This window comes from Ipomoea nil, unplaced genomic scaffold (assembly GCF_001879475.1).
Source record: "Ipomoea nil cultivar Tokyo-kokei standard unplaced genomic scaffold, Asagao_1.1 scaffold1421, whole genome shotgun sequence".
Taxonomy (NCBI): Eukaryota; Viridiplantae; Streptophyta; class Magnoliopsida; order Solanales; family Convolvulaceae; genus Ipomoea; species Ipomoea nil.
Window position 1 is genome coordinate 507,525 of NW_017617849.1, and position 12,419 is coordinate 519,943.

The 12,419-nt window shown below is 36.2% G+C and overlaps 3 protein-coding genes and 1 non-coding gene across 4 annotated transcripts; 2 read left to right on the top strand and 2 right to left on the bottom strand.

The window, feature by feature from the left end:
• The first annotated feature begins 492 nt into the window (after positions 1-492).
• TRNAG-GCC lies at positions 493-563 on the top strand. The gene has a single exon. It is a non-coding gene; the product is annotated as a tRNA-Gly (tRNA).
• Positions 564-2,302: 1,739 nt separating this feature from the next.
• Positions 2,303-6,092, top strand: LOC109188444 (poly(A)-specific ribonuclease PARN). The gene is made up of 7 exons (XM_019339132.1): positions 2,303-2,785; positions 3,246-3,376; positions 3,741-4,069; positions 4,225-4,341; positions 4,640-4,766; positions 4,861-5,131; positions 5,231-6,092. Exons 1-7 carry the CDS (start codon positions 2,424-2,426, stop codon positions 5,937-5,939), a joined length of 2,046 nt encoding a protein of 681 aa, XP_019194677.1. The 5' UTR covers positions 2,303-2,423; the 3' UTR covers positions 5,940-6,092.
• A 224-nt stretch (positions 6,093-6,316) lies between these two features.
• On the bottom strand, positions 6,317-7,044 carry LOC109188445 (early nodulin-like protein 1). The gene is made up of 2 exons (XM_019339133.1): positions 6,819-7,044; positions 6,317-6,708 (listed from the first exon to the last, which is right to left on the bottom strand). The coding sequence occupies exons 1-2, from the start codon at positions 7,024-7,026 to the stop codon at positions 6,326-6,328; spliced, it is 591 nt and encodes a 196-aa protein (XP_019194678.1). The 5' UTR covers positions 7,027-7,044; the 3' UTR covers positions 6,317-6,325.
• A 1,060-nt stretch (positions 7,045-8,104) lies between these two features.
• Positions 8,105-10,139, bottom strand: LOC109187609 (probable L-type lectin-domain containing receptor kinase S.7). Its single transcript, XM_019337843.1, has one exon. It carries the CDS (start codon positions 10,125-10,127, stop codon positions 8,139-8,141), a length of 1,989 nt encoding a protein of 662 aa, XP_019193388.1. The 5' UTR covers positions 10,128-10,139; the 3' UTR covers positions 8,105-8,138.
• Positions 10,140-12,419: the final 2,280 nt, after the last annotated feature.

Consider the following 12,419-nt stretch of genomic DNA (forward strand, 5'->3'; position numbering starts at 1 on the left):
TTAATTTTTTTTTAAAAAAACAACAATATGTTTTATTTGTAAATATCACTAAAAAAATTTCATGTGCTTACTCAATTATTCTTCCATAATCATAGTCAAATTTTTTAATTTTCCCTTTGTAATGTAACGATAAATATGTTACCGGATAATATATTTAGAAAGCAGTAATGAACAAAGTTGTTGTATTGCTATGCGTTCTGAGTACAAGATTTTAGAGTGTCCCCCCTACTTGTTACATATATTCATCTTTTATAATGTACAATGATAACATCTATAATAATGGTACTAACGCCCTCTTAATAAGTGCAATGACTGCCTTCCATAAGTGTCAGGACTCCTTATTATTATTATTATTATTATTATTATTATTATTATTATTCTATAATAACATAATAAAAATAAATGATATACAGATAGAGGTTTTGTTTTTGCCTAAACTGAATTCAAAAGTTATCTTATAAATAAAATTAATAACGTTGTAATGAACAAGAGGCACCAGTGGTCTAGTGGTAGAATAGTACCCTGCCACGGTACAGACCCGGGTTCGATTCCCGGCTGGTGCTAAAACTCAGTTTAGCAATGACAATAGCTTTGCACTTGTGGTGATTTGGGTCTCTACAGCCTTGTCAGATCATCAGACAACAATCTGCGCCTCTAGCTTCTCCTTGTTTTTGTTGGTTGACTATTTCCACATAATTAGTAAAATCTCCCCACTATGTTTAACATTTTTATCTTCAAAATATTTTATATTTAATATTTAATGTATTGTGGAGGTATAAACATTATTAATCAATCATATTTTGTCACTTTGTTAAAAAGGTAATTTGATCTTTTTTTTATCATCAAATATTTAACTGAAATATATTTGTCATTATTTCTAAGAATATGTGTAATCATCAAATTTTAATTTTATTTTATGATACTTATTTCTAATCTTAACACAATCGAGAATGAATGTGGAAGGAAATTTGTCAGAATTACTGTCTTTGTATCTCATTGGCATTAATGTTTTTTTTTTTTTTTTATCAATATTTACTAGCATCTCAATTTCGTCATCAATCTCCAGCTACATCAATTTGTTAAAAGAGTACGTTAAAGGAGTGAAAATTTATTTTTAAAAAATATAAATTTTTTAAAATTATTTACACAACCAATATAGTCTTCCAAATGAACACTTCTTTAATCTCTTTATACTTGTCTCACCTCCACTCATAAGATTCAACAAATTTTCAAAAGAAATGGTTTTTCTACTCTTAAATATTCTAATAACTTAATAAATACATTTGTGTTTGATACCAAGAAGACTCATAAAATTCACAAAGTTATTAGCCATAATGTCACAATAGAGAATATATGGAATATGCACTTATATGCCCTTCAAAGTCTCCATGATGGTTTGTGATACGGTACTCAAGTCAATACCCTAACTCCACCACAAAAGCTAATTCATGAGTGGAGGTTTGGCCCCAACTTAAGTACCACTCCACAATCTGTAATATCTTGTGGAGTCAATGTGGGATCGTATCATTGCCAACCCCTTGAGAAGCCGACATCCGCGGCGGCTTACTCTAGACGGCTCACACTCCAGACTCTTCTCGGCACCAGGTAGCCCTTTTCCTCCTTGGATGGCTTCACTCTGAACCTTATCAAGCACCAGGTAGCCCTTTTCTAGGTCGCCCCTCCGCTAGGCCGGCACCAGATGAGTGGACGGCTTCACTCTGGATAGCTTTCACTCCGGACTCTTCTCGGTTCCGTTTGAACCTTATCAAGCACCGGGTATCCCTCTTCCAAGTAGCCCTTTCCCACCCCACTCCGGCCTCTCAACAAGAAAACCAAATGATACGGTACTCAAGCCAAGACCCTAACTCCACCACAAAAGCTAGTTCATGAGTAGAGGTTTGGTCCCAACTTAAATACCACTCCATAATCTCCAATCTCTTGTGGAGCCGATGTGGGATTATATTGGTTTATTTGTTTGCCAAGGAAGCGACAAATATAGAATTCACCAATCAAATTTGATAAAGAATACATAAATGAAGCTTTGCACATAGACAATTTAAAATTTATTGTATTAATGCTTAACTAATCTTGTATTTGTGTAAGTACTTTTCGATGGAATTAGAATGTGTATTTTGTTAAATCAGCTAATCTTAGACCAAATTAACTAATCTTTTAATTTGCCAAAATGGAATATTTATTTTTGAATACCAAATCGAAAATTTGTGATTAATTTAGCCAATTAAAAAAAAATCAATTATATTGAAGTTTAATACATTCATATAGAAATATAGTCCGTATTGGGCTAATTTGGTCAGCCCAGTTGCTGCAACTCTTGTTTCTTCTTCTTCTTCCCCGGGTAAGTGGTAACATAATCACGCTTTTGACGAGCCGAGCATGAAGAAGAAGAAGAAGAAGAAGAGAAAATGAAGAAACAGTGGATGATTAGGGCTTTATCTAAGACCCTAATCTCAGCTCCTCACGCCGGCCTCACCTCCTTCTCCCGCGCTCTTTGTTCTTCGGCCTTCGCTCTCAAGAATGTTACAAGGTCCAACTTCGAATCGGCGCTCGAAGATTTGCGTGGCCTCATCAAGGCCGCCGACTTCGTTGCCATCGACTTGGAAATGACCGGAGTTACCAGCGCCCCCTGGAGAGACTCCTTCGAGCTTGACCGCTACGACATTCGCTACCTCAAAGTCAAGGACTCCGCCGAGAAGTTCGCCGTCGTTCAGTTCGGCGTTTGCCCCTTCCGATGGGACTCTGTCAAACACTTCTTCATTGCTCATCCGTATGTCACTGTGATTTCTACTGCTACCATTCAATTTCTTTTCTTATTAATTGCAGTACATGATGAGTTCATTTGTAAAGGAAAATTATTGCAATAGAAATGTAGTAAGTTTTTAAATTAAAATGCTAAGAATTTTTTTTTTTTTTTTTTGGGGGTGTAATTTTAATGTATTGTTTCACGACATTTTGATAGGAAGCTAATTGGCAGTTTAAACAACATGAATTTTCAAAGAAAGGAGTAATCTTTTCTTTTTAAATTAAGAAAGGATTGGAAACCTTTGCATCATTTCAGAAAACCTGAAGGATAGAATAGAAAAACAACATCCTCTGTCTAGCAAGATGCTTATGTAAAGAATTGCAGAATTAGAATGAAAAAAAAAAAAAGTTTGTTTCTGCTTGTCTTTTGACAAAATTGATGTTTTGACTAGATAATTACTAAACTCTAATTCTCTCTTTGTCAGACACAACTTTTACATATTTCCTCGGCAAGAAATTCCAGGAAATGACCAATCTTATGAGTTCTTATGCCAGACAACGTCACTCGATTTCTTGGTCAAGTACCAGTTTGATTTCAATACATGCATAAGTGAAGGTATTTACTGCTCTCTCGAACAAGTTTGTACTCTCTTTACAGTTTACACAATACCAGTGAATGATTATGCAAGCTTAAATCAGTTACTAGTTGTCTTGGTCAGTTAAAATATATTTTTCAGTTAACAGGAGATACTGGATAGTTTATGAGTAGTAAATTCTAAGAGAGAAGGTTTAGTTCCATTAGGGCATACTAAGAAGTCTATTGTTCCCTTCTTTACTTTGAGGTGGGGCTGGTGACTGTAGGACACTGGAGTATATATCTTTAGATTATATGAAATTAGTAAGCTCTAGATTTTGCTGAATTATATTTGCAACAACCCAAATTGTTGCTAATTTTTGAGATGTCGTTTCTATGATATCAGGGGTCTCGTATTTATCCAGAAACCAAGAAACAATAGCATTGGAACGCTTAAATTCTATCTACATGGATGAATCTTCTGATTCATTGTCCAGCGTAAAGGAAGTTGGAGACTTGCAATATGCTAGGATGGCAGATGTTCTATTTGCTGAGCGAATGAAAATCAAGATCCGTGAATGGCGTGATGGGCTGTTACAGGATAGGAATAATAGTTCCGAATTCCAACAGACTCCAAATAATTCAGACCAGAGATTTCAGACAATTTTCTTCAAAATGCGCCCAGCCGTTGTGCTTAGTGGATTTACTTCTCACCAGAAAAAGTTGATCCAATTGGTAACTTACTTTTTCAATTGGATTTAGAATCTGTTCATTTATAACCAAGACAATGATGATCAGGAGTTTGGGCAAATATTTTTTCAAAGTCTTGAGTTCTATACTAGTTTGATTGAATGTGTTTATGTACTTATGATGACTAGTGAATTGTGTAGGTCACAGAAAAGCATTTCAAAGATCTTGCATTTGTTCGTGTCACTGATGATGAAACTCTGTGTCCACAGCAATTGGTTGTTTATACAGATTCCAAAGATGACAGGGATTTGCTTATGGTATGACCCAATCTTGATCCTATATGTTGAACCCAGATGCTCTATGCTATCAAAAGTTTCTGTATGACTAATCTATGCTATCAAAATTTTTACTTCAAATCGTCTCATCTTCACCATGGTTTTTATTTCTTCAAACTGTTGAAATATTAATTATTTTATAATATCAAGTCACCTTGAACCCTAGAATTTTTCTCAGTATGAAGAAGCTAAAAATGGTCATGCAGAGAAATTATATCTTTGTCTGGTCAGTTTCTTGAGCATTATCGATCAAATCGATTTGTATCTTCATATTTTGTAGAAGGAAGTAAAGGACTGCATTCTTAACGAAGGACAAAGGAAAGTAAAAGCTGCTGTCGGGTTTCGAAATGTTATTGATCTCCTTTCCTCTGAGAAGAAACTGGTTGTTGGTCACAACTGCTTTCTTGGTAAAATGATCCTCGAGTTATAAGTACTGCTATTGTTATTATTGTTGGTGTACATTGACCTTTATAGAATTATAGCTTTGTTTCTATTATACAGACTTTGCTCATATATATAACAAATTCATTGGCCCACTCCCTTGGACTGCTGAAGAATATGCCACGTCTCTCCACAACTACTTTCCACACATAATTGACACAAAAGTACTCTTGAATGCAAATGATTCTTTTCAGTCTTTGAAGAAGAAAAGCAGCACGTCACTATCTAAAGCATTTGCTTCTCTCTGTCCTGAAATTGCGTCGGGTGTTAAAGGCTATAGTTTGGCTGATAAATCTTGCGTTAAAGTGGAGGTTCAAGTGGATGAGAAGAGGTTTGCTTCCCCAACTCGTATTCTGATCATTATCTTGTCTTTCCCTATTGATACTAAAAGATATAATGCTTCTTCTGCAACTAAACTTCATATCCACAGGTCCTTGAACTGGAACTCTGGAGCAAAACATGAGGCCGGCTATGATGCATTTATGACAGGATGCGTATTTGCTCAAGCATGCAGTCATCTCGGAGTTGATTTCAAGACACATTCACCCCCACTTGGTCTAGCTGACGAAAAGAAACTTCAAAACTACATCAATCTTCTCTATCTTAGTTGGGTTAGTGGAGACATCGTTGATCTGAGAACTGGAAAGCGGAATGCAGACTGTTTGTCTTCTAGCAATCTCAAAAGTCAGTCCGGGGAAATTCCGTTTCAAAACATTGTTCTCTTGTGGGGCTTACCATCTAATCTAAAACCATCTGACATTAGAGATTGCATATCAAGAGTTTTTGGTCAAAACTCAGCTCCTTCCATCTACTTCATAGATAAAACTGCTGCCTTTGTTCAGTTCAGCAAAACAGAAATGGCAACCTCGTTCCTCGACACAATGGAAACTTTAGGGAGGAGCAATGATCCAATATCAGTTTTGCATCCTCTCTCAAGACTTCTGGAGGGTGGTTGCACACATGCTGCAAACTATGAAGTATACAGACAAATTTGCAGTTCACCCCTTTCGAAAGTCTTATTTGCAGATCAGGCCGAAGCCATCCGAACCAAAGGAGTATGTGAAGTTTCAAAGGCTAATAAAGTAGAGGAAATGATAGAAGATGAAAAACACACAACTTTTGCCCAGAGCTGTATATAATCAATCCCTCCTTTGTGTTTTAATAGAATTTTTTGTTTTCATTCTAAGATATGTTATACTTGATTTGAAACTCTGTACAATGTAAAAGGTTGGAGAACAACACCATTGGAATACCTAAGATTTGGTACCTAAATCATGTTCTTTGTTCTGTCATTCTTGGCTTATATAGGCATTGTGTGCAATGAATCCCAGAATTGCATAAGAAACTGAAATTTATTATCATCAATAAAACAAAGCACCAACACAAAGATTCATTGTTCAATATCAAATGCCCTAGAAAGAAAAACTACCCAGAAAGAATTGAATGAACTATGAAGCCAAAGTGGCACATAAAAATTTCTGAAACAGAAACTAAAGAACACCAACCAAACAAAACTGAACCTACACTACATGAGCAAATAGAGAAACACCAGAACTCCTCCCAGGGCAGTAATGAAGTAAGAAGCAACAGAGAGCTTGGAAGTAGAATTGTGTCGCGGGGGCGGTCCTAAGTTGTGCGGGTCCCATTCATCGCCACCCGGGGCTGGTGCCGGGGAGGCTGCGGGCCCTGCAGCAGACACAACCTCGGATGGGTGCAGCACACGGACAATCAGTTTCTGGCCAGCTTCACAGTGGCCTCGCCTCCCGCTAATGAAGAAAAACAAACCAGAGCGCCTGAACTCAAAAACTGTCTCTCCATTATCAAATTTCACAATTGGATTTGAAGCATCACAGTTTGTATAATCATCATAGCTCACTTCCAGCACAGAGTCATCGTTGTACTTGAAATCTTGAAAAAAAAAAAACACAAAACAAAAAGAAAACATATCAGGAACCTTACATTAAACATACCATTTTGTCTTATGTCAAATGTCTTAGCTTAGATGTATAGAAACTGACAAAGGGTATCTCCAATTCGAAACCGGTTTTGAATTGCCCATTCGTTGTAAGTCTCGGACTCGTTTCCAGTAGGTTTTGCCCAACCATTGTTGCCACCAACCTCGAACTGCAAGGAAGAAACCGGGACAGAAGCCATGGAAGTCAAGAGAAGAGTGGTGAAGAGAGCTTTCTCAATTAATGTGGCGAAACCTGATGCAAGAAAAGCCATTTTTTTCTCTTCTGGATTGTGAAGAACTTTGGAGTCTGAAGAGCAATGTAGTAATGGAATGAGAGATATGAGGTGAGTTTATATAGATGGAGAAAAGAGGGAAGTGGAAAGCATATTCCATGGCAGTTATGTTAGTTATTTTGCAGAAGGTGGGGAGAATGGGGAGAGTGGGATCAGTCAGTTATTTAACCTTTTTGACTCTGTCAATTTGTTCAGAAAGTCAAACTGCAAAGCCACCAGTCAACTTGCTTCTCGAGTAGTTATTATTATTATTTTTATTTTATTATTTTGTAGAATATATAGTCTATATAGATATTTTATTTCTAATTTAATGCTAATTTGATGATAACACATCTTTATATTAATAATAATATTTACCATCTTCTATTAAATTGGCTGTATACAGATATATCTTTATTTGCTCTCTTTAGTACCCTTACTAAATATCTCTATCAGATCTAAGTTATGGTTGGATATTATATGAACGAGTTCTCTTGATGTATATTACTTTATTCACAAGACTCGAATTTAAAATTTTTCTTAAAAGAATCAAACTCTTTAAATTACCCATTTTTGAGTAGTTTTTGCACACACATATTCAACTCTATCATATTTTGGTAAGAAAATTCCAAACTTTTTTTCAAAGATTGTTAAATAATAGTTCCTTTGTCACATCCTCTCTATCGTTTTGTTAGAATCTCATACTTTTCTCGCGAGGTGATAAAATAATGGCTCCTTCGAGGCTAGCTCAACTGCTCAAGTAGTCGACCACGTGACCTAAAGTCAACACTCCAACGACAAGGTAGGGTTGTGAAGATGGATCCTTTGTGCACAACTCAAGGGCGGGATTCTGGGATTTAGGATTAGAGTAGTTTAAGATGAGAAACTCATGTATACAACAAAAAAAATGGCTACTTTACCAAAAATCTCAATTCCACTTGTGAGAAGGAAGAAAAAAGAAAACATGATTGGCATATACTTCTTCTCCATTATACATTTTTACATAGACACATCAACACATGCAGGTTTAGCTCAAATCAAAGGTTACCAAAAGAGGGTTACAAACAAGAATTTGAACAATAGAAATGAGCAAAAGCAAGAACAGAAGCACATTAAACTGCAGCATGTCTGTCTTCTTCAATAGAATCTGACCTCAAATTGAGTTCCAGAAATCCACTCTTTTCATCATCTGAGAAGATTTCATGAGTCCTAAGAAGCAGTGTGTTAGAGAAAGTGAGAGTAGGCTTTATCCTGGGAACAGCCATAGCCTCAACCTCATTCATTAGTGTCTGCAACACTCTTTTCATGGAAGGCCTTTCATTGCTGTCAGGGTTAGCACAGCTGAGTCCCACAAGCAACACCTTCCTCATTTCATCTTCTCTGAATTCCCCATTCAATCTCCTATCTGCAGCTTCAATTATCCTCCCTTCATAGTGAAGCCTCCACACCCAATCCACCAATCTCTCCATTTTCTTGCCCCTAACAGGCCTCCTCCCACAAGCCAATTCTAAAACCACCACCCCGTAGCTGTAAACGTCGCTTTCCTCAGTTGCTTGCCCATACAGAACATACTCGGGGGCCACGTACCCCATTGTTCCCGTGGGGGTCTTGTCGTGATCCATCAGCCAAGACAGCCCGAAATCCCCGAGCCTCGGGTTATAGCTCGAATCCAGCATCACATTACTGGGCTTCAAGTCACTGGGAATCACCTGTTTCTTGCATTCTTGGTGTAAGTATTTGAGGACTGAGGCTAACCCCACTGCAATGTTGTACCTGTGAGGCCATTTCAGAGGCGTTTCCTCCCCCGGTTCCGGGTATAGTGCCTTGTCAAGACTCCCATTAGGCATATAGTCATACACAACAAGCAATTCCCCTTTCTCAGCACACCATCCTTGGAGCCTGAGGAGATTTCTGTGCCTAAACTTGGCTATGGTGGATAATTCAGCTACGAATTCGGGTTTACCTTCGTGTTTCATTCTTTTCACTGCTGCTATGTTATCTGAGTCCCTAAAACAGGCCTTGTAGACAATCCCAGAAGCTCCTTGGCCAAGAATGTTCTTGGAGTTGAACCTTCTTGTGGCTGATCTTAGCTCCTTGTAAGTGAATTGCCTGTGATCTGCCACAACCTCTGAACCCATGGTATTCTCTTGTTCCATTTTCTTCACAGAATTCCACCAAAACACCACGAGAACAGCGCACATGAACCCTGCGCCGCAAATTCCAAGAACCAGTAAGCCTAGGATCTTGATAGAAACCTGGAATGGCTGTCTCACTGGAACTACAGAAGAATCAGAATCAAGATTGTGGGAATGGATTCCTGGTCTCAGAGCCCTAACCTCAGAAGTCTGGAAACTCCAATTCTCGATGAAATGAAGCTCGGTGCTTCGCTCAGTGGAAGCGGAGAAGCCCACGAACATGAACTCGTGGAGGTAACCGGAGAGGTCTATATCCACCGCCATTATAGGAGTTCCCGGCTTGAGAGTAGAGTAACTCAAGAAAACCTCCAGTTTCTTCTGGCTCTGCTGATAATCAATCCAAGCGGTGATTAAGAAGCCACTCTTGAGATTAATCCCACCCAACATCGCACTGGCAGTCTTCACAGAGACAATGGTGTCTATATCTAACCCCACATGATTCTCGTCCGGGTCATCAAAGTGCAAATCTTGCTCTGTATCGAACTCCACCGCTACAAATCTGTTCTTGGTGATCTGGGTCGAGTCCACGAGCCCCAAGAACCCTCCTGAGCTCCCCAAAGTGTGATTGTAAGGGGAAAGGAAGAAGCAAAATCCGCCCCCAGATGACCACGGGTTCACGCTGTCGATCAGAAAAGTGAATTTTGTGGAGAAAGAAGCGGCCAGATTGGCGTGTTTGTCGAAGAAACACACTGGATTCTTGTACAATGCGGAGCCGGAGCTTGAAGATGGGGCTCGTGACCTTCTGGTGAGGCCCAGGACGCCATTTTTCACGTACGAGTCTCCAAGGAGAGTGAGGTTAGTGAGATTGAAAGATGGAAAATCGAAGATCAATTTCTGTGAGCGAACGGGGTTGAAGAGAATCAAGAAAACACAATAAAGAAAGAGTTTTCTTGAATACATTTCCATGGCTATGATTGAAAGAAGTTTTGGTTTTCCAGAAGCAGGGCAGTGCAGTGACCATTTGGAAAATGGAGATGTAAGGTATATGGGCGCGTAGGAAGGCTATTCAATTAAGAAAATAGGAAATGGAAAAACAAAAATAATAATTTTTTTAAATAAAAAAGAAGATAAAACCCAACAAAATGAATAATAATAATAATAATAATAATAATAATAATAATAATAATAATAATAATAATAATAATAATAATAATAATAATAATAATAATAATAATAATAATAATAATAATAATAATAAAAAGACAAACCCTGCTGATATTGGCAACACTGAGAGCATCTATTATATGGTTGGCATGGCTCAATATTACTCATATTATATATTACTCCGTATATATTAAACAAAACAAAAAGAAACGCAAAACTTCAACTATCAAAATATTTACATATTCGTAGCATTTACCGTTTGAAGTGTCAAGTGAAATAGGAAGATTTGAGTTAGAAAAGATCAATTAATTTTTGTAATAAAGTCCTAGTCTTATAACTATAATACTATTGAATATATATTATATATTAAACAAAACAAAAAATTAAAAATTAAAAAAAAAAAAAAAAAAAAAAACTTCAACTATCAAAATATTTACATATTTATAGCATTTGCCGGTTGAAGTGTCAAGTGGAATAGGAAGAATTAAGTTAGAAAAGATCAAGGGGTCGTTTACTTCATTTCTCTGTTTTTCCATTTCCAGTTTTCCATTTCTCCATTTCGCCAGTTTTCCTTCTCCATTCTTCCAGTTTTCCATTTCTCCATTCCTTCAATTTTCCTTCTCCATTCTTCCAGTTTTTCATTTCTCCATTCCTCCCGTTTTTAATTTCTTAAATTTTTATTTTATTACTAGTATTTTTTATGCACGATGCACAAAAAATAGGGACCAAAACCGGTGGCTTGTGGTCCACTGGTATCGGATTGCTCCCCTATGTGGGAGGTCTAGGTTTCGAGCCTCAGTGTAGGCATAGATTGTATGGGTATCCCCCTTCCTTTGTAATAAAAAAAAAAAATAGGGACCAAATATTAGTACATTATATTAAAATTGTTTTTTTTTAATGCTACTAGCTCTATTACAATATAGTATCTGTTCATATACTTTCTCAACCTACTGAAACACAAAGAGCCAATAACGCCTCCACTGAGGCTCAAAATCACAATCTTCCAAATGGAAGTCCAACCCGAATACCATTAGACCACATAATCCTGGTACATTATATTAAAATTGTAAATGTATTTAAATTTTAAATATTTAAATTATTGTAAATAATAATAATAATAATAATAATAATAATAATGTAAAATATTTTTATAAATTTGATATTTATATGTTAGGAAATAACTAACATATAATTTCAATATATATATATATATATATATATATATATATATATATATATATATATATATATATATATATATATGTATGTATGTATGTATGTATGTATGTATGTATGTATGTATGTATGTATGTATGTATGTATATATATATTGTTGAAGAATATAATAAAATATATGGTAGATGCATGTACATAGTAACAATAATGAAAAAAATAACGGAAGTTATAACGGTAATGGTATTTTTTAGGGAAAAAAAAAGAAAAAGAAAAAATGATAATAATAATTTAATTAGTAATAAAAATAAGGATGAGGTGAAAAAAAATAGAAAAAGAAAAAATGATAATAATAATTTATTGATAACAAAAATTTAATTAGTAATAAAAATAAGGATGAGGGGAAAAAAGAAAAAGAAAAAAATAATAATAATTAGTAATGCGGAGCAACAATAATTAAAGGGGGAGGGGAATGCATCATGCATGACCAACAGTGGGCAACTCAAAAAGGAGAAGAGGGACGCCGCGCATGCACCTAGCAGGAATCGATCCCTAGATCTCAACACAAGCACTGTTCACGCGTGTCTTTCCATTGCTCCAAATGGAGAAGTTGGTTTTTTCTTTCTCCAAAATCCTTAAGAAATATGGAGAATGGAGATAGAGTAAGAATTTGGAAGAATGATTTTAGTAAACAAGTTTTCCCATTTTCATTTTTTCACTTCTTCAATTCTCCATTTTTCTGGAAAATCCTCCATTTTTCCAAGTTAGTAAACGACCCCCAAGTAATTTTTGCAATAAAGTTCAAGTCTTATAACTATAATACTATTGACTTTTAATCTCAATCTTGATTTGTTTTGCTTTTAATTTTCAACCTTGAAAAATATATGTGAGCTAAAAGTCATTAAAGTCAACAACTAAACA